Here is a 23359-nt window from a genome sequence, read left to right as displayed (position 1 = left end):
CCCATGAGTGGAAATTTACCAGCCTCTAAAATTTGTTATTCCTTGGGGTACAAAGTAGATGGCAAAATGACATGCTAGTTTGTCAATTGCATCAATCACAAAATCATGCACTGTTGCCTTAAAAAACCTCTTGTGTTGGAGACACAGTGCAGCAGCACTTTAATTTCACTTCACCGTACGTAGTTGTTCTTTCTCCGAGTGGTTCCTCAACAGACTCTCAATTCCTTTTGCAACAAGTGGATTCAGCCCAGAAATGCCAGCAAGACATTGCCTTCCCATTTCTTAAACACCTTTCAATACTGAAAAAAGTGAGAAGGACACATATTTTTCTTCCTGCAGTGTGATCAAGGTGCTTCCTGGGTCATCCATTGAGATTGACTATGTCTTATTTTGCTCAGGCTTTATGGATTCTGAAGCGACTGTGCAAATCTTTCCACACAGGTGTCCTTATGGTGGCGGGATGGTTGGGTAGTTTGTTAGGTTGTGTGCTCCTTCTTCCATTTATGTATGGCTTCTGTATGCTCCCAATGCATGGACTTGGGGATTTCAATACCACCCAGAATGCTCCTTCAATACTTTGAGTGGTTCTGAGCCATGGGTTTCCTAAAACCAGTGGGGATGTAACATTTTTGTTCCAAGGAAATTTTGACCACATCCTTGAATCTTGTCCTCCTCATGATGGAATTTGAAATTACATTTCTGAAACAATCATTCAGAACTCTGACAGCTGGTCCAGCAGTGTAGCCACTATGTTCCTGCATTGTCCCACACCACTGCTTCATGTCTTAATGGACTGGATGCTGGAACCATTGTCGAATGCAGAGACTTGGGAGAGTCTGCTGCATTTCTCTGGGCTTGGCAGAACCAAGAAAGCTGGAAGTTTCAAGCATGTGAATAACAGCTGGGCTGCAGGACGCTCTCTCCAAACCACCCTTCAGTGTTTCCTCTGCAGTGCACCATGGAAGAACTGGACGCATGCCACAAACAAAAGCACTGACCTCTGAACAACTATGCTGCAAAATGCTAAGGCACTATTGATGTTAAATGAGACAGATGGCCATTCAGTAGACAATAGACAATTGACAATAGATGCAGGAGTAGGCCATTCAGCCCTTCGAGCCAGCAACGCCATTCAATGTGATCATGGCTGATCATCCCCAATCAGTACCCCGTTCCTGCCTTCTCCCCATATCCCCTGACTCCGTTATCTTTAAGAGCCCTATCTAGCTCTCTCTTGAAAGTAGGCAACCGTGAATGTTCTGCAAAGAAAGAAACTAAAAGACAGCACCTCTACTACAGTACCCATTTTTGACAGCTGCGAAACAACAACTATTTAGTACCAAATGCAAAACAAGAAAAGGTACAGTGCTAGTACTCAGTTTTGCAGTCCGGATTATGGGGAATAACGGAAAAACTAAGCAGGAATGGGAAGCAGAAGAAATTGGTGAGCATTTGCCCTTTAACTGAATGTTAAAACTTACTAATTAAATAGAGGGAAACGTCCACCCAGACCATGCCAGCTTTAGTTCTCCTCTAAATTTGCAAGGCTGAATGTTCAAGTAATATATTTGTCAGGCTGAACGTTTAAGCAACATGTTGAATATGTTAATTAAGGAGTTAACATCCACTGGAGAGCCCTTCCTGAAATTGGGATGACCTAAGCAAGTTGGCAGGGGGCAGGAAGTGTTGCGAACTGGCTCCATGGCAGGTCTGAAGACCTTTAGATGTCTGCAGTGCTCACAGCAAATGAGGTCCACCAGGGAACTATTGCCAGCAGCAGATCTTCATAATGTGATGATGATAGGCATCAGCGAGATGGGTATTGAGGGGCTACTGGGGATCAGCATGAGTAAAGGATGGTTTCTACTCAGCAGGGCATGAGAACCCGTGAGAGCAACACATGTCCTCTTTCATCTTTTTGATAACTGTATGCTATCAATTCAGCAGATGGATTTGATTGTGGTTCTAACATCAAAATTAACCCACGGAAATGATTAAAGTTTAATTTCTAATGGGTTGCGAGTGGAAATGAATTTCAATTTTGTTGTAGGTAGACAAAAATGTTGGAGAAACTCAGCGGGTGAGGCAGAATCTAAGGAGCAAAGGAATAGGCGACGTTTCGGGTCCAGACCCTTCTTCAGACTGATGTGGGTGGGGGGCGGGAACAAGAAAGGAAAAGGCAGAGACAGTAGGCTGTGGGAGAGCTGGGAAGGGGAAGGGAGGGAAGGAGAAAGCAAGGACTACCTGAAATTGGAGGTCAATGTTCATACCGCTGGGGTGTAAACTACCCAAGCGAAATATGAGGTGCTGCTCCTCCAATTTGCGGTGGGACTCACTCTGGCCATGGAGGAGGCCCAGGACAGAAAGGTCAGATTTGGAATGGGAGGGAGAGTTGAAGTGCTGAGCCACCAGGAGATCAGGTTGGTTATTGCGAACTGAGCGAAGGTGTTGGCCGAAGCGAACGCCAAACCTACGCTTGGTCTCACCGATGTAGAGCAGTTGACAGCTGGAACAGTGGATGCAATAGATGAGGTTGGAGTTGGTGCAGGTGAACCTCTGCCTCACCTGGAAAGACTGCTTGGGTCCTTGGGTAGAGTCGAGGGGGGAGGTAAAGCGACAAGTGTAGCATTTCCTGCAGTTGCAAGGAAAGGTACCAGGGGATGGGGGGTTTGGGTTGGAAGGGACAAATTGACCAGGGAGTTACGGAGGTAATGGAAGGGAAGAAGATGGGAAGATGTGGCCAGTGGTGGTATCCCGTTCGAGGTGGTGAAAATGTCAGAGGATTATATGTTGTATGTGACGGCTGGTAGGGTGGAAGTTGTGGACAAGGGTGACTGTCCTTGTTACAAGTGAGGGGGATGGGGAGTGTGATCAGAGCTACGGGATATAGAGGAGACCTTGGTGAGATCTATAGTCCAAGAGGGGAACCCCCCGTTCGCTAATGAATGAGGACAAGAAAGAGAATGAAGCAGCTGGGCTTGTACACTCTGGAGTTTAGAAGGATGAGAGAGGATCTTATTGAAACATATAAGATTGTTAAGGGTTTGGACACGCTGGAGGCAGGAAACATGTTCCCGATGTTGGGGGAGTCCAGAACCAGGGGCCACAGTTTAAGAATAAGGGGTAAGCCATTTAGAACGGAGACGAGGAAACACTTTTTCTCACAGAGAGTTGTGAGTGTGTGGAATTCTTTGCCTCAGAGGGCGGTGGAGGCAAGTTCTCTGGATGCATTCAAGAGAGAGCTTGATAGGGCTCTTAAAGATAGTGGTCAGGGGATATAGGAGAAAAGGCAGGAACGGGGTACTGATTGGGGATGATCAACCATGATCACATTGAATGGCGGTGCTGGCTCGAAGGGCTGAATGGCCTGCACCTATTGTCTATTGTCTATTGTCTATCTCAGATGCCCTGGTTTGGAACACCTCATCCTGGGTGCAGATGTGGCATAGACAGAGGAATTGGGAGTCGGGGATAGAGTCCTTACAGGAAGCAGGGTGGGAAGAAGTGTAGTTCAGAGAGCCATGGGAGTCGGTGGGTTCAGTTTCCACCATCAGCAGTTTATATTCATACAATTATATCGAAATAACATGACAAATGTCACAGACTAAATCATTTTCTATATTATAACAATCCTTGCCTAGGTGCTACAAGAAAGCTGGACTGGACAAAATTAAACGTTTACTGTACCACAAACCTTATCTATGGACAAGGAAGGAAATTACAATGTGGAAAATCAATTAGTTCGTGGGATTTAACAAGTTATCAGGATATAACTCCACGTCTACCACTACCAGCAAGGCTGACTATGCAATTAAATTGTTAAAGTATTCAGGTAGTCAATTTAGCAGTTGAAAAGCAATGAACATTTGGTATTATTAGGTATTGATATTGCCTAGTCTTGTTGCTTATTTCTGCACAAATTGACTGTATATTAGCGGAGTAAACAAAAGGTAACTTGAGTGACATCAAGGGAATTACTCAAAGTATCCTTAATTTCAATACAACTAATAAAGTAAGTATTAAGTTATCTGCAGTGTACATTAAATATTACTAAGCATATGGCAAGAAACAATATGTGAATGTATTTACACTTGTGCAGTCACTTAGGTCTTGTACAATAAATTTGCCTCAAGTGTTTTCAAAGCAGCTTGCTTGAACAAAAGAGATTATTTTGGAACCACATCTTCTAAATACTTCAGTTTATGAACAGGAAACTCGATGAACTGAAAAGCAGCATGAAATGGGCAGCACATTGCAATGTACACCTGAAGTTAAAAGTCTGATGTAAATTGGGTCTTCCCTCATCAGTTTTTGAAAAGTCAATGGATTCATGTAGAAATAGTTGTTGACGAACATAAAAGTCGCCAAACACATCACTACAGAATGGATATGAATAACACAATTGCCAATTTTGAATCAAAATGTGGAAGATTTTACTATAAGAACACCTAAACAGAAAGACCAACTGACAATTAAATAGAAAAATGTTAATTCATGTCATCACAGTTAAACAGGAAATCCATGCAAAATGCATGGTCTACTCATTAAAATTAGTACGCACAAATATTGTAATTGTACACATAGAATAGAAACATAGAAACATAGAAAATAGGTGTAGGAGGAGGCCATTCGGCCCTTCGAGCCAGCACTGCCATTCATTGTGATCATGGCTGATCGTCCCCAATGAATAACCCGTGCCTGCCTTCTCCCCATATCCCTTAACTCCACTAGCCCCTAGAGCTCTATCTAACTCTCTCTTAAATCCATCCAGTGATTTGGCCTCCACTGCCCTCTGTGGCAGGGAATTCCATAAATTCACAACTCTCTGGGTGAAAAGGGTTTTTCTCACCTCAGTCTTAAATGACCTCCCCTTTATTCTAAGACTGTGACCCTTGGTTTTGGACTCGCTCAACATTGGGAACATTTTTCCTGCATCTAGCTTGTCCAGTCCTTTTATAATTGTATATGTTTCTATAAGATCCCCCTCATCCTTCTAAACTCCAGTGAATACAAGCCTAGTCTTTTCAATCTTTCCTCATATGACAGTCCCGCCATCCCAGGGATCAATCTCGTAAACCTACGCTGCACTGCCTCAATCACAAGGATGTCCTTCCTCAAATTAGGAGACCAAATCCTGTCAAATACAAACTATTCTTTTCTTATCCTGCAAGTACCAAATTTGTCATATTAATGCTTATGAAAATAGATTTTCTATGTATAACATTCATTCATAATATACTACACCCCTCAAGGCAGTGTAATGTGTCCCTTGATTAAACATTAATATATTAATTTCTGACTAGGGCTCATCACTAATGGTTTCCATTTACCATGCAGAAGCTTCGTTATGTCCCAAACCATCAGTTTTCAAACCCTACGAGCAAGACTGCTAATTTGAAATCAGCTAGTACCAAATTAGGAGCAAATGTTTCTTAGAATTGCATTAAGCTCTCTGTGGATTGGACCTTGACAGCCAGTTAATACAGAACACTTTCATCTTACTGAAGAATGCAATATATAACACACAGATGTGGCAGATCTCTTCATAGATGAGGATCAAATGGAATCAAACGAAACTGCAATCGAATCTAATCAGTTAATGAAATACAAATGGCAAATCAGCATTATCAAAAAGCCAAACGTTGCTTTTAGTTTACCCGCAACTAATTTGGTTACAGGTGAGAAATATGACATTGTAGAGCCCAACCTCACAAACACATACATGCACGGATGAATATACGCCTGGATATGCCTTCACGCCCACATAGACACATTTGCACTCACACCCGCGTACACACATACACACTCACATATACACATTCTCACACTCACTTTCACACCCACTCTTGCTGGAAAATTACCTAATCGCAGAGGTAGAAAGGTAGAGGTTATCTTTTTTATTGAAAAATGGAGTTCACTTGAAAACACGGAAGAAGTGAGGCAAACAAAGTGATTGAAATACTTTTAAACAAGAACACCAGTTCAATTTTGTATAAAAATATTTTTTACCATCATCGCATTTACATTTTCTATATCAGTACAATGTTCAACAGCACAAAAACAAACAAAACAACGTATACATAAAGATGTAGTGACGATCAGGAAAAATGTTAGATGAAATAATGAGACAAAACATTATTATAATTATATTTTTATTGTAATAAAGAATGTATATGATCATGACTATACAGATAATGTAACAGAGAGAGATGAAGTTCTTACCTTCTTCTGTCATTGAGTCATAATATTTTAGTTTTCCATATGCTCCAAGTTCTACAACATCACAGTAAAAAAAAGACAAATGAGCAAAATGCAAAAAAAGAGATTAAAAAATCAGGAAGCAGCAGAATGCATTTTCAGGTGGCACACACATGTGCTTTAAATATCAGGCCACCAGGGGATTGAAGTTCAGCAGTGAATGGTAAAATATGAAATTTAGAATATTGCTGCAACAGATTCATCAATATTCAAATTAGGAAAGCAGATGAACATCTTAAACAAAAGCACATTTCACACTGTTGAAAGGGCACAATTTAATCATTGTGCATAAACTTCTGTAGCTGGCAGAAAATGATATCCAACGATTCCCTATAATATGCTGATTTTTGTCTTTTCTCAGTGGTAATTCCCCAGGGCCAGCCTTCCAAAAGAACTATAGTTAGTCCATTCCAGTGAATGATTTTAAAGCACCTTATTTTTGGAGACTTTTATGCTAATCAAATTATATGTTATAAGATTCTGTAGACAATTAAGTTATATAAAAAAGTGAAATCAAACCTCTCCGAACTCAAACCCCCTATTTAATAAACTGAACGGTTTACATTCATCACACAGAGTTCCTAGATTTGGCAGTGAACCAAGCATTAATGAAAAATCAGCCACAGAAAAAAAAATAATGTTGGAAGTTCTGTCTTTCTTATAGATTGGATGAACCATTTATTTCCTTCTTATTTGTATCATGGAAAACAGGTCTCACCATTTCCAGTTGTTTTCTACAATTAAACGTTTGGAATTTTATGTCTTGCCATTAACAACGAAGATAATGATTTTTTTTCACACAAGGTAGTACAAAGTACTAAGACACACATTCAAAACATTGCATAACAATCTCAATTAAATAAAATTGTCTACATTTTATGTAATTGCCTGAGTTTATTTTTTGGTTCACTGTTAAAGCCAATACCTTGCAAAAATGCATACGTACAAAATGCCAATCCATTTCCAGGATTTATGGTTTTAACTTGTTTTAGTTAGCCGATGCTTTCACTCCAAATTGGATTATTCTAATATTAAAACCAGTCCAGGATAAAAGCATTAACTACTTTAAGTTTAGTTTAGTTTAGTTTAGTTTAGTTTAGTTTAGTTTAGAGATACAGCACGGAAACAGGCCCTTCGGCCCACGCCGACCAGCGATCCCCGCACATTAACACTATCCTACACCCACAATGGACAATTTTTAAATTTACCAAGCCAATTAACTTACAAACCTGTACGTCTTTGGAGTGTGGGAGGAAACCGAAGATCTCGGAGAAAACCCACGCAGGTCACGGGGAGAACGTACAAACTCTGTACAGCCAGCTTCCGTAGACGGGATCGAACCCGGGTCTCCGGTGCTGCATTCACCGTAAGGCAGCAACTCTACCACTGCGCCACCGTGACCGCCCAAAAGATTGATGAAAATAATTTGTGGCAGAATTGGCTTAGCAAAAATAACTGTTTGCACTTTTAATTTTATAGGCTTTTTGTCAACATATGATAGTGAGTTATTTTAACTCATGAATTTAGCCATTTTATTTTGTAATTGTTTCTCGCATGTTTACGTAGAAAAGGGGCTGTCAAACCAGATTAGATCTTGCTACATAAAATAAAAAGGCATTTAGATTCTACATTTTGCTTTTAAATTGTGCAGGGTCGGAAAAGAAAATGGAACAGCATCTTCCAAGACTCCAACTTTGCAACAATTTGAGAAAGTTTCATAAGTAATCAATCATTAAAATGGTATTTAACGAGACGCAAGGATTAAATCACCATGATTGAAGTTCATGAAAATGTTAGAATTCAAATTGGTTTAACACTACATTGTGATTTATTGCCCAATGTTTAGAAAACAATGAATCCTATGAAAATAATGAACTCCATAGATGCTGGCTCACCCACTGAGTTTCCCCAGCATTTTTGTCTACCAATGAATCCTATAGATTGCCTTTGGGAGGAAGAAATGCAATTCCCACAAGGAACTGGCAGTCTTATGGAATTTTATAGTGGAATTTAATAGTTTAAATAATGCACTGTGATGGAATATTTACATAAGCCAAAATAGATTGACTGGGGAGGAGGACTGTGACTGACTAAAGCTTTTGAAGGGAAGAGTTGTATTGACTGATGAATTTAATGATACGTTCATCCTTTCTGGTCTACACACTTCAGCAAGTATTATGAGCCGCGCAGGGTTGGAGTCATCGGATCAAGCACCGCGCCTGCCGCGGGGGGAATGAGTATACCTGCTGGTGCTAGGGGCATTCACTAGTCTCGCTAAATGAACATTCGAGTACTATCGTACAATTGTCGTGGCCTGCGTTTGGGCCAGAGCGCAGGGGATAAAGCTCGCCGCTCAGTTGTTGACAACCTCCTGGAGAACTGTGACATACTATGTATGCAAGAGACATTCTTAGCGAAGCAAGACTTGGACAAACTCAATTCTCTCAATGACAACTTTCATGGGGCTGGGGAGTCTACACTGACCTTGGCATGGGAATAGTCAGAGGTAGGATACCAGGTGGTGTGGCTATTCTATGGAACAAGAAGCTTGACTCATCAGTAAATGTGATTCGGCTTGATGTTGACTGGTGCATTGCCATACACTTTACTCACAACGACAAGGAATTTGTTATCCTGAATGTATATACACCCTATGAATGCCATCAGAATGAGGATGAATATTTAAATAGACTTGCTTTCATCTATTCTTTCATTCAAAACAATAATTATTGTAGTGTATATGTCATTGGGGATATGAATGCAGATATCTCAGATAGGAACTCATTATTTGCCAATCATATGGCTCAGTTCTGTCAAGATAATAATTTAATATTGTCAAGCAAAGTGCTTTTACCTACAGATAGCTATACTTATATTAGTGAGGCCTGGCACACTACATCATGGCTGGACCACTGTATTAGTACAGCTGATGCACATGCCTCATTGGGGTGTATGAGCATTCTGTACGGGGCAGCAATGACTGATCATATACCTGTTGCTATGACAATAAATGTTGAACACATTCCTGTGGTATCCAGAGATAGAAATAGCTTTAATACAGAAAAACTGGACTGGTCAGCGCTTACAAAGGAAGACATCCTAGCCTATTATGCCCAGACAGATGAATCCTTAAGCAATATTCATCTACCTAAAAATGCAATAATATGTAGTAATGTTAATTGTAAAGATATGAAGCATAGGAGAGATATCTGCTCCATGTATAATGATATAGTAAGCGCCTTATATGTAGGCAGTAAGCCCTACTGCAAGCATCAAAATAAGACACATAACATCAGACCTGGCTGGAATAAGTATGTAGCTGAGTATCATACTGAAGCCCGTGAAGCCACCAATCATGGGCTATGGCAGGTAGACCCAGACAGGGGCCTGTGTTTGAGCACAAGAAGCTCACTAATGCAAGGTATAAGTATGCTGTTCGCTTCATCTGTAAAAATGAGTAAGCTATGAGGGCTGATTCCATGGCTAAGAAGCTGCTAAGTAACAATGCTACAGATATTTGGAAGGAAGTGAGAGCTCTTAGCAGTTGCAAAACATCTCTACCATGTACTGTAGTTGGAATCTCCGGAACAGCTAATATCGCGGAGTTATGGCGACAGCATTATAGCACTTTATTCGACTGTGTCCAAGGTGACTTGTATAGGGTGGACAATATTGAGAGTAATGACTCGATGGTGATTATGTCACATGAGGTGTATCATGCCATGAACAAGCTGTCCAACAACAAAGCAAGTGGCTTGGATCATATCTCTGCTGAACATCTTAAGTATGCGAGTATGAGGATAGCTCCTCTCCTAGCTATTTATTTTACTGGCTTTATGATTCATGGCTTGTTACCAGAATCAATGTTGTCTGTTCTGTTAGTGCCAGTCATTAAGGACAAAGCTGGTAAAGTAGGCAGTCTAAATAATTACAGGCCCATAGCTTTAGCCAGCATATTGTCAAAAGTTTTAGAAAGAGTTCTGCTGGATAGAATAAATGAGTTTGTTAACTCCACAGATAACCAGTTTGACTTTAAAGCTAAACATGGCACTGACTTATGCATATATGCTCTAAAGGACATTGTAAACAAATATAGAGGCAAAAACTCTTCAATCCTAATGTGCTTTATTGATGCTTCTAAAGCCTTTGACCGTGTTAATCACAGAAAGCTGTTTGGTAAAATGAGTCAAAGAGGGATGCCTGAATACATTGTTAGAATTCTGGCTTACTGGTATGCCCACCAGACTATGCAAATAAAATGGGGCAATAGGGTCTCAGCCCCATTTGGGGTTAGCAATGGTGTTAGACAAGGGGGAATTTTGTCTCCAGTCCTTTGTAATCTATATATTGATGATCTATCTAAACAATTGAAAGCCTGTAACACTGGGTGCGTGATTGATAATATTTTAGTGAACCATATTATGTATGCAGATGATCTTGTGGTCTTTAGTCCATCTAGCGCTGGTCTCCAGCAGCTCCTTACTATATGTTCTGTGTATGGTGTGGAACATGACATTAAATATAATGCTAGTAAGAGTGCTGTTATGATCTGTAGAACCAAAGAGGATAAATGCCTAAAATATCCTGATTTTAAATTGTCTGACAACAATCTTAGTGTCTGTAATAAGATAAAATATCTAGGGCATATTATTACAGAACAAATGACAGATGATGAGGATATTTATAGGCAACGACGCATGCTGTATGTACAGGCGAATATTCTCTTGCGTAAATTTGGTGCGTGTGCAGATGTGGTGAAGATGTCGCTATTTAGAGCATACTGCACACCACTCTACACTGCGCACCTGTGGTCGAACTATTTAAAGACAAGTATGCAGAGACTAAAGGTGGCATATAACGATGCCATGAGAACACTGCTAAGGCAACCTAGATGGTGTAGTGCCAGTAATATGTTGGTGGCTGCAGGAGTCAGTACTTTAGAAGCTATCCTAAGACACCACATGTATAAATTCATTTGCAGGATAAATGACTCTAAAAATGTGCTTATTGTGGCCTTGACAAACATAAGGGTTAGCACTACACGCTACGAATCCCATCTTTTAATCTGGATTTTTAACTTAAGTATTGTGTATAAAAAATATATAAATTATGATGTTTTTATAAGTGATATACCAAGATTTTATATGTATTTATGATATTTGATGCAATGCTTTTTTAATGTAATTTTGCCCTTGTCTGGACCTTGAGTCCGTAATAAAGTTTATTATTTATTATTATTATTATTCCTCATTTACCATCCAGTGATATCTGTTACTGTGCAGTTGTCCCTTTTCAAAGCCATTTACTGGCTTCCTTGTTAACCCTGCACTAGACAATTATGCTTTAAATGTTTGTTTACATCTGGAACAGCCTTCTAACCTGAGTTTAATATATTTTGGTCAGAGCTACATGTGTTAGAAATGATGCTGCAAAAGATTTCCATTTGGAAATGGAAAACAAATCCTAACTTGTTTGTTAACATTTTCAAAGTAATTTGATGCCTTCATCTTGGCTTAATAAAGTTAAAAATTTGTGCATTGTTTAGAGTAAAATCTGTTTGATAGTCACTATAACAGAAAGAATAAGGCATTATCTTCATATTCTAATTAATGCTAATCAGCAGATTAGGGAAATTAATTTGTACATAAAGTAAAAAAACAGCTGTTACAACCATTCAAGAACATAATCTAAATTAAGTAATTCTTGTAAATGTCAATGTAATGGAGTACAAAGCAACGATTGATATTGAATCATGATAATGCATTATGCATGTTAAATATTACGTTTGAAATAGAATTTTAATAAAATTGGAGGAAATGGGATGGCACCTTTTCTTATTTTAAAATGTCCTACTTTTTTCTCTGAAAATGCTTATTCACTGTGGCATTTGCCAAAACATATTGAATGCACTACCACATTTAGGTGTCAATTCAGCTCAGACAATATGGTGCAATAACTCAAATATTGGTCTTGGGTTTATTATTGTCACATTAATTGAAATAGAATGAAAAATGTTTTATGTACCATCCAGGCAAACCATATCATACATGAATATATCAAGTAAGGAAAAAGAGAAACAGAAGAGTGCAGTGTACAATAACAAAAAATGCCGATTTAAAAAAAAGTTTAAGAGCCACTCGAAGTCGATTGGGAGATCAGGAATTAATGTTTAGCATATGAGAGGCCCATTCAAGATTCTGGCAATAGTGGGTAAGATGCTGCTTTTGAATTGTGGTGGTTCTGGATTTGAATCTAGTTTCAGGTTTTTTTTTAAGCTTCTGCCCAATGGGTGAGGGTAGAAGAGGGAATGATCTGGGTGAGTGTGGTCCTTGATTCTGTTGGCTACTTTCCCAAGACAGTGTGAAGTATAGATGGAGCTAATGGGTTGGGAGAAGCGAGTTTGTGTGATGTACTGGGTTGCGTTCACAAATCTCTGCAATTTTTTGGAGATCTTGGTCAAAGCGGTTGCCACAACCTGCGGTGCATCCAGATAGGATGCTTTCGATGGAGCATCAGAGAATGTGAGGGTACTTTAAGAGACAACTTTCAGATGGGAAACCTGAAGGCATGGGTTGCCTGCACTGACCTCCAGATTCAATAGTAGATAGCTTTTAATTTGTTCATGATTTTCCCTCCTGATAGCCAGTCAGTATTACAGTCTGTTTTTTCTAAAGTAGTCCCTGGTTGAAAAGACAGGGACTTTTTGATGTGAATCAAAAGTGCAAGGTTGGATAGGGTGGGTGAGTAGGAGGGATGCTAAATGGAGCAGAAATGTACATTGAGCCTGATCCATATAAGAACCAATATGTGCTGAAAGGCTAATATTATTCCTGTGGTAAGATCAGATAAATCTGCACAAACCAGAAGTGGCAGCTAGAACTGGGCTTCTTCACATTCTAAATTACTGAATCAGGCATTTTACTACAATCAAATGTGCATCTATTAATATTTCATGTTACAGCATTTTTAGCACTTACATTAATAAATGTAAAAGCAAAACTGAGTAATTTGTAATCCATGCATGGGGAATGCATTTAAATTACTCAGAGATATAACTGAGTAGATTACATATGTTAAACATCAGATTTGGAATTCCTGCTTGTCAATATATAATACAAAAATTGACAATTTTTTCTTCAGTTGTTTTTTTAAAATCCTCAATTATCCACGGTATGGAAAAATACTCCAAAACAGATCCACTAATACAGTCATTTTAGACATGATTCAGAATACTAAGTAAACGTACCACATTTTTACGGCATGTTGTGTTGTACACAACATAGGTATTCATTAAATAATTATAGAAATTTTTGTGGCGTCATTAGTTAGTTTCAGGAAAATTGACTCGGAAACAAATAGAACGTAACCATCTGAGAGTGAGATAACAGGGCTAAATTAATTAAATAGCCCATAACTATAAGTACTTAATTATGCTGGAGTAATTAATGTCTTGCATTTATGAGTCTCATTCACAACTTTGGCCCAATGTTATAATTAAGTCACTGCTTGCAAATGTTTACAAATAGTAGCTTTCATCAAAATTCATTTTTGTGTTACAAATACACGTGCATGTAGGGTGTACAGTTGTATTGTTAACGTTGCTGATTTAACCCATTTGTACTGACTATGACAGCCACCTTTTCACCTGTGCACTGTGTTGGACAGCAAAGGCATACTTTCATATCTCCCCACATTGACATAGCATCTTTCACTTTTCCTTCAGAATTTCCAAAGACCTGAAAGCCAATGAAGTGCAGAATACATTTTTCACGCATTAGGTTCATGTCAGAATGATCTCTTGTTTTAATGATATGATGTTGGAAAAGGAATAGATGTTAGCCAGGATATTGTGGATATCTCTTTTGCACTTCCAGATATACCCACGGTTCTTTTTTGTTCACTTGAGAGGCCAAACAGGACGGTTCAGTTTGTCTCAATAAATCTTTACTCTTTCAATGGGGTTTCGAAGTCATCTGTACTCCAATGTAGGGACATTGGACTGACTATCATCGATGTTACATGATACTCAAAGGTAAAAAACACAAATCATATGTCTTGAGTATTGATAAAATATTCACAATAATCTCCAACCAGCTACTCTTTTATTTCTTCCTCTGGCAATCACTTTTGTTTTGAGTTTAAGCTTGACTACACCAGAAGGATGTTTTATTATGTCATGAAATTTGCAAAAAACATTGAAACAAGTTATTTTTTCATATTCTCTGGATCTGTATTTTTTTGAAGCTGCTCACACGTTGATGTTGTAACTCGCCCGGTGTCTTGTGGAGATGGAGCTTCTGCCACAGTTTGGGTAAAGTGAGAGGAGATGCAAGGGCTTTTCTGACTAGGTGATTTTGCTGTGATTGCAACTATCCATGCTATAGAACTGACTTACCACCCCAGAGTCCCACAAGGCCTTTGAGTGAAGAAGATGAGAAGCAACTGCTATTAGAAACTAGGATCCTCCATAGAATTTATCTGCGTAACAAAATGAATGGTGCTGGAAATGGTGACAACCCTGGTTTACTTTAATTGTTGATCACCTTTAAGTCTTATTTGTTCGCAGGTTATAGTTCACCAAATTCAATGAACCCAAGAATTTCTTATTAAAATTTGGTACACTCACTCACTTTTTGATCATTTTTTCTGAATTATTCTGATTTTTTTCCCCCCTATTTCAAATTGCTTTTGATGTTAGCCTTCGAATTCATGACATTCTTCTTTGGGTCAATCAAGTTGGGGTGTTTTAAGATTGCTTAGTTAATAGTTAATTGCTTAGTTATTGTTTTTCACATCAAAACAGTGAATTCTCACTGAAGGAATATTTGTTCCTAGTATCAGGATTTTAAAATGGAAAGCGTCAAAAGCAGTGAATGTTCCCAATTTCTGATGGGGATAACTCTCTAAAACTGATCGCCAATGATCCTAGTTATCCTCATGAGGCTGAAACTGTTCTTCCCTGCAATTATCCTGATTTGCCAGTGGAGAGACATATCCCATGCCTGATGGATAGCTCAAATCTGCATGAAAAGGATTTTACAGTGTCAAAATGTCAGCTTACATATTGGACACAGCACTACAAATCAATTAAACCAAGGTACTGTATTTATAATATTTCTGTTATTAAATTGTTGGCTAACTATGATGCACTTTACTGGATAAAACAAGTTTTAAATTAGAAAAATATACATAACTTGCATAGAGTACACATGTCTAGTGATTATTAATTTTAGATAAAGTGTATTAAATGTTAAATAGAATTTTTCAGATTAAACTCATAATTTTGTACTCACCTATTTCCAACTAATATCCTCCAACTTCATCTGTAACTGTGATAAATTCAGATGAAACTAGCTGAGGTGTGGTTCAAGCAGGTGCGAGGATCATCTTCTGAACTGATTCTTCTTCTGTAGGCCTTTTCGGTTGCAACAAATTGTTCTTCCCAATTTTTTAAATAGTGTTAAAATGATTCTGCAAATTCATTTCATGCCTTCAGTCAGCAGATTGCCGCTTTTACTGACAACAAGCGACCTTGTCTGAAGAATCATTCTGATATTCCATTGTATTGCATGAATCCATCTGTGTACCCCTTCTCAGAAGTTTGAAAATAATAACTTAGGTAGCTTGTATCATTGGCATATAGTCTACAGGATATGCCATCTTGCTTTCATTTGCTTTGAATAGTTGTATTGCTTTTTCATGAAAGCAACAAATGGAAACAAATGTTATATCATCAACAGTATTTTAAGGAACATAGGAAAACTAAGATAATTTTGGTGTACATTATTTCCAAGTGTCTGTTAAATGTTCTCCATAAATATCATCTTACATTTCATAGTATCTATAAACGTTTCTTTATCTAATCTATAGACTCATTCACAAACTGTTTCTCCCAAGACATTTTCAATGCAGAGTATATCTATGTATTACATTTCCTTGAAGGATGAAAACATTACATACGATTGTTATATTTGGAGCTTCTAATATAGCTAGGTTAGACATGATTAAGGGTTGGCCACCTATTTTGCACCCATGAAGTCAACTCAAATTTGCCACTATCTTGCTCAGCGAGAACAGCTAAAGTTACCCCTCGCCCTTCAAGAAACATTCAGATTTTTCCCACGCGTAATTATCTTTCTTGTGACTGGCTATCAGCTAGAAACTTATAACTATTTTTTATTTTCTTTCAAATAAATTGTTATAAACTACATTTTTCAGGTTTGAGTAAACCAGGGAAGTGAACTGTTTCCTCTTAACTGTCCATAAATCAATTAAATCAATTAGGAATTTACTTGGTACTGATCCAAGTCACCTCTAACAATAGTTTTAACTTGGAACTTTTATAACCTCAATTTATGATCCTGTTTGGAAGCAGAATTAGTTAGCACAATTATTTATACCGCTAACTGGTAAAAACTGGGTTCTAGTTCAAGTTAATGGAGTGAGTGAAACCTTTGCTCCTTCATACCAGCTAAACGTTTAAACTATTCACTGGAATGTATTTTCAGATGGGTTCGTGATGGTGGCACAAATTTACCTCACGATTTGCTTCTACTAAGTAGTATAATTTGATAAAAATATGAGGGCCCTTGTAAGAAATATAAATACCACAATGGTATAATACAAATACCTTTGTACTGCTGGGATTACTGAACATGTTTGGATTGGTACAGAGACATTGACCACAATAAAGGCTATTCTAACCAATATTTGCTCAGTACTGAGCACAAATAAAGTCAAAACATCATCATCACCATTTGCCTCCAGGACAATAACATTCACAATAATGACCTAAAAGCAACACTTGGCCAATTAAAGCAACATTTTTGGAAACACTCTCATTCGCATTGCTTTTATAAAGATAATTCAAGAAATTGCAACATTAGAATAGACACAGGCTTTGAGTACCTTCCCCAAACTTACCCATCAAATTTGAATCTTTTTTGTATTTCTCTGTGAGATTTAATGTTTTAAAGAAAATCTAAAATAGCTGGCTGCCATAAAAACAAGGTCTAATTGAACAGGCTGGAGATTGCAGGAAGCTCTTGAATAAAAAACAGATTTAAACCTTTTCAACATTGGATGTTACAATTGCAACAAGGAAACATGACCCTACTCCTACCAGCTTGTTGTTCAAAGCAACCATAAAACTGTGGAAAAATCTTCATCTCTGAAGAGTTCAAGTAATCCTTCTTGAAAGTAAATGCAAGTTGGTCTATTATTGGAACACAGATAATATTAGCCTTTTAAGAAGACCAATCCATATACAGGAGAAAATTCAATATGCGTTTATTTACTATAGTCGCTTGCCCAAAAGTGCATAAACACTTTAAATACAAAAGAAAATGGGTTAAGCCTAAAACATTTCCAGATGGGTTGCAAGTCATTCGCATTCATTTTGTAAAGCTGTCCAGGAAGTATTAATATGCCAAAAAGCTTTGAAACATCAATACCTACAATTTTCCATCAAACAATATTTTGAACAAGGGGAAGATGTAGCAGCATTTACTCCATAATTCATGCTCATTAATGCTTTGGTATAATTTCACATCATGCAGGAATAGATTAAGAAAAGTGAGTGTATACAAGGTAACTGTTGAAAACAGTTTGTAAGAATGCAAACTCTAGTAGGGATAATTATTTATGTACACTGTCACATCCCCGTGGATCCAGGGTGTTGATCATTACCTTCAGCCAGCGGATCCAGAGTGTTGATCATTAGCTGAAAGATGCTGTTTCTCATGAGGGTGTTGTGCAGGGAAGCCGAGCTCCCTCCCCGCTGCAGACGTGGCTTGGGCTGAAAAATAACAAAGATTAATAAGCACCATCTCCCTTTTTTCTTTGGTATTTTGGAAGTATTTGGTACCTGTAAATGTTAAATATAACAAAATAAAAATGTTGAATATCCTAGATAGTTGTTAGTATATTTTAGGGCCAGTATGTCTTAATCATTTAATTCCTAGTTTATATACTTATTTATGGAACCACACATTATCTACAATTTGCTGCGTAAATTCCATTAAACTCTGCTAGCACAGTTTGAAAACACACACCCCTGGAGAAGGCAGCAGTGAAATTAGTGAGTTTACATTTTTTAGTTTCTACTGCAGGTAGATTTAATTATCATGTGAACTAGGCTGGAATGTGTCACCGTGAACAGATTAAAGTGGCCAGCTATCTACTTCGATTGGCTACTTTACACCATGACTTCTTCATTCAATACAATATCATATTCCAAGAAGCTGTATTATTTAACATATAACTTGATAGAAGGTTTCATTCCAAGTAAATATCTGGAGAACATCAGTTGTAAGGAAAGTGTTAAGGAAGTATTAGGAAGCAATTGCTACAAGCATTTAAAAGAAAAAAGGTTCAATAGTTTCCTAATTGACAGTGTTTTCTACCTTGATTTCCGTCCACCTTTTAAAGGGAGCTAACATTAAGGGGTCTTTGATCTTAATGATAGTTGAAGACTCAATGTATATATATAATTAGCACACTTCAGAAACTGTGTGCAGATTTGTGAAAGGGCATCTTCTTCAGACACACACAGATTTATCCTTCCTACCAATTCATTCACTTGTGATATTTGGCCAAAATGTTACAAACAAATCATTATAAATTAGGACCATTATCTATTCTGAAATATATTAACAATTTTTACGGGCAGAATATTCTAGATATCTGCAGTGACCGAATGAATAAATGTAGAGAGAAGCCATGAAATGAGAAAGTGGTTATCAATTCTTCGACAATATCCCAAACATATTTCACTTTGAACCATTTTGAATAGTCATCTACTAGTGCTATACTATCAATCCTTTTCTCACAATGTTCAACATACAATCTTTGAAAATATATCAGCAGTTATTTCCAACTCCACAACAGTGCCCTTGTTAGTTTAGTCAGCTTGGTGAGTACTTCCAACAAATGTAGCTCAGTAAATGCTCACACCACCAGAATATTAACGGAGAAGTTCTTCCATAATTTGTCAGCTTAAAACCATTGGAATGGCAGGTTTTGCCTGTTCATAACATCAGTAAAATGATTTAGCTGATTTAGATGTTTTCAACTGGACATTTGCCTGGTTCATTCCAGCTCCTCAATTTTTTTTAATTGTACACATCAGAACAGCATGTTTGTTTGCCATTTCTAATGGTATAACTGGAAAATCACCTGCAATTTTCAGTGTGAACATCATGATTTCACAGTGCCTGAATTTGCATCTGGCAACCTTGAAAGCATGTCCTCAATTCCATGCTGCCTTGAAGTTCTCTGTTTGATCATATAGTCGTACTGGGATGGATGGTCTAGTTTGGAATCTTGAGGTTGCCATGGTGAGTATTGTCAACTCTGAACCAGGAATTGCTAATAATGGCTATGGTCTGAGACCCAAGATAAATGCTTGCCCCATAGGAATTGATGAAATACTTGCATGCTTTTGTCTTGGCTTTCACCCAGAGAGTTGTGAATTTGTGGAATTCCCTGCCACGGAGGGCAGTGGAGGCCAAATCACTGGATGGATTTAAGAAAGAGTTAGATAGAGCTCTAGGGGCTAGTGGAATCAAGGGATATGGGGAGAAGGCAGGCACGGTTATTGATTTGGGACGATTAGCCATGATCACAATGAATGGCGGTGCTGGCTCGAAGGACTGAATGGCCTCATCCTGCACCTATTTTCTATGTTTCTATGTTTCTATGAGCAAGGTTTTTCATTTTCTTTATAAATGTATGTGATGCTCATGCAGCTATTTTTCTCCTGACCATAATTGACTGATTCCAGATTCTTCTCTGAAATGTGAAACATCGCATACCGCAAATTTTTGTATGTTCCCCATTTTGCAGCTCTCGACAATTTGGGAGGTTTGGAGTAAAGTGATTCCGTATCTTTCGCACCGTCTCACTCAGTGAAACATTTTTTGCTCTTCATGGCCTTGGGAGAATTGTTAACATATTTGTTAACATATTGTACATCTCAAAGCACCGTTCTGAAGATTTGCTCCCTGGCATTGGGGACTTAGCATCATCTTATTCAACAGCAATTTCTGCTATGTTGGTTTGAAGTTCCCTGTGTCTTATGTATGTCTGAAGGTTCATGCTCCTAATCATATATAAAAACTGCCAATGTTATTCACTTGAATCTGAGTAAACATAATGTATTTGACACTGTGCTCGTCAATGGCAGCACCCTCTGACATTCATTGAATCACTATCATTAATGCAATTACTATACTGCTGGATCCATGGAGCAGTCTCTAATCCCAACGACATGGCTATACTGCGTCTGCAAATTTTCTCCACAATAATCATGGAGGAAGTGCATTCCCCAAAGTATCAGAGGCAGCGCCATTCCCACATCTCATGCAGGCATTCACTTCAAGTTAATTGATATTAGGCTCAGTTGCTTCAATCTGAACCTGTGGTCACCAATGCTTTCAGATCATTGGCGGGATTTTTAGTCTATTCCCCTCTACGTGAGGTCCATACTCTATACCCTTGTTGATAATTTGTAATGAACGTGCAGTTTCTTCTGCTAACTGCATCTAATGCGTGAGATTAAATTACTTGGCAAACTGGATAAGACCTCAAATACAAGCAAACTATTTACTTCCACTATCTTCAACAGTACTGTGCATGCATCCATATCATGCCTACTTCAAGCATACGTCCTACAGCTACATATATAAAAGCCCATAAAAACTAAATTGTGGGTTTTGAAAGAGGATGCAGGAATAGTTGTCAAGTCTATGAACAAAGCACATGGAATCATTGGCATTGTTAACATTTGCATTGAGAAAAGTGCAAGTGGCGGCAGCAGGTAAATTGTGTTTATTTCTTCACAAACTTTAGCAAGGATAAAAATGTCTTCAGAGCAGTTTAGAAGAACAATTCGGTTAAGAAATGATTCCTTGGAGAACTGGTACATGATCAAAATTGTAAAGGGTTCTTGATAAATAAACATCTTTAATGGGGAAAAAAAGTGGGTCTATCAGAGATAATGGTAATCAGGCTAAAGCAATGTGAGAAAATATTTCATTTTCGGGTGAGTTATTTCAATATATGGATGTACTGCTTGACTGACTTAATTGCAATCTTTTGAAAAGGGAATTGGTTAAATATTACAAAGAGGGCAAGATCATAAAGCTATGAGGGATGGGGTGAAGATTTAATTGAAGAAAAGACTGTACTCTCATAGCTGACCAAATTATTTCTTCTCTACTCTAAGATCTTAATAGGTCGAGTTTAAAATACATAACATTCTCACGAGTTAGCAATACTGACAATCATAGAAATGAATTGAAAAAACCCAATCTGCCCTGTCTTAAATATGGCTTGCACTCTAAAGCAACATTAGCTAAATTTGAAAGAGATCTGCAGTGTTCATTAAGCGATAGTGTGGTTCCAATCAGATTCAAATCATGAACTAGGATCTTGAGCTGATTAAGATATTAACTACTAATTTTTAATTAGTTCCCTGACCACTGCTTATCCTATGCAGTTGGAAGCTTCACCATCAGTCAATGCAGTCAGTCATTCTCAGCACACAACAATACACGTTTATCAATAAAGTTCATGCAAGCGTGTGTTCTGTATTCAGATTTCTTGCAACCAGCAAAAATTTAAGACAATTTGGAACAATTACACCACATGACACAGGGTGGACAGCCAAGACACATGAATGACTAGAAACCACAACAACATCACCACGAATAACTAGTTACAATTGCTCCTACCGTGAGCATGTTGGGATTCTTCTGACCAGCAATGGCTTCCCGTTGCTTACCCACCTTTATATGTAGTGAAGGGCGGAGGCAAGTGAATAAAACAGTAAATCATAAATTAAAGGAAAGGAACATAAAATTAAGACAATCAGCAAAGCAATCATAAAATAACTCATTTCAGAGAAGAGGAACAAAAGCTATATTCTACAAAAAAATGTGAAAATATTTCAAAGAAAATGGCAGTATTAAAGAGTTTGGAAATGCTACAGAGGTGATGTAGCAAGCAGTCCAAGAAATACACAAGCATTTCATTAAGAAACACCTCTTTCTGTATCAGAAATTTATGCAGGTTTAAGACGTTGTTCAGATGTACGGTGGTTGAAATATTTATTAATTTGATATTTACATGGTTGACAGAAACTGATAGTCAATTTCACCTTGCTCTGCCACTGACACCACTTAAATTGTAGTTTTATTAACTTTATCAAATTAGTTATATGTTATCCCCATTCAAATTCCGAATTATTGTTTAATTCTGTGTCATGTCTATCTCCTCACTGATAATTTCAGATTTTATGATCACTTCCTATCCACACTCTCTCCCCCAGACATCTATTTTATTATTCACTCATCTTTATGCCCTTTCAACTTTCACCATCATCACTTGGGTTAGTGAGTCTCTCCTGATCCAATCAAAGACCTTTCCTTTTTACTTCTCCTCCCCAAACTCTCCTCAATACATGGGACTGCAGATACCGAAATCTGGAGCAAAAAACAAACTACTTGCACAGCAAGTTGAGCAAGTGGGTCAGTGGGGATAAAACACACAGACGTTACTCAAACCAGAGAGTTATTCCAGCTGTCCTCCTTCATTATTCTTTTCAGTTTTGATGAAAGACTATCATCCTAAAATTTATTGTTTCTCTCTGCTCAGCTTAACATTAATTGGCATGTTGAATATGGCTTTTCTGTCTTTACTTGCAATTTCAACTTTTCCCCCCATCATAATTGCAGTTTGTTATTGCACATAAATATGACTATTTCTGCAAAGTAATGAACTGTATTTTTCATGTAAACACTTCTAGCTACTGTGACAGGGCTAGATTTACTGTTGTTCCCTGTAAGGTGGTGCTCAGCAAACCTCTATTGCCATGTTAGCGATGGTGCTCCCGCAATGTTTTCCATCTCACTACTCTTCTAGCCTTCTATCCTTTTTGGCAATTGTTGTGATTATTTATCACTGTTGCATCTTAAGCAACATAATGACTCTGGAGAGGTGGGGATTCAAATGTCAACTATATTGTAGCAGGAATCGCTCCAAGTCAGACTGGTTCGAGATGCCAAATCGCTTTAGTATAGGACGGTGATGAAAATTTAAT

At 38.0% G+C, this 23359-nt stretch overlaps 1 protein-coding gene across 2 annotated transcripts in view; it reads right to left on the bottom strand.

Moving 5' to 3' along the window:
* Nucleotides 1-18051, bottom strand: part of LOC116971042 (sodium/potassium/calcium exchanger 2-like) — a 57382-nt gene extending 39331 nt beyond the window's left edge. Inside the window, exons 1-2 of one of the 2 annotated variants that reach the window (XM_033017841.1) lie at nucleotides 17947-18051; nucleotides 6223-6273 (exon numbers count right to left, since the gene is read on the bottom strand). In XM_033017841.1, coding sequence (XP_032873732.1) covers nucleotides 6223-6273; nucleotides 17947-18001 — 106 coding nt within the window. In that variant the 5' untranslated portion in view covers nucleotides 18002-18051. The remainder of the gene's footprint in view (nucleotides 1-6222; nucleotides 6274-17946) is intronic. The other variant, XM_033017843.1, reaches the window with a different exon arrangement.
* Between the last annotated feature and the right edge of the window lie 5308 nt (nucleotides 18052-23359).

The sequence above is a fragment of the Amblyraja radiata genome, chromosome 3 (assembly GCF_010909765.2).
Source record: "Amblyraja radiata isolate CabotCenter1 chromosome 3, sAmbRad1.1.pri, whole genome shotgun sequence".
Lineage (NCBI taxonomy): Eukaryota > Metazoa > Chordata > Chondrichthyes > Rajiformes > Rajidae > Amblyraja > Amblyraja radiata.
This window is presented reverse-complemented; position numbering and strand designations above follow the sequence as displayed.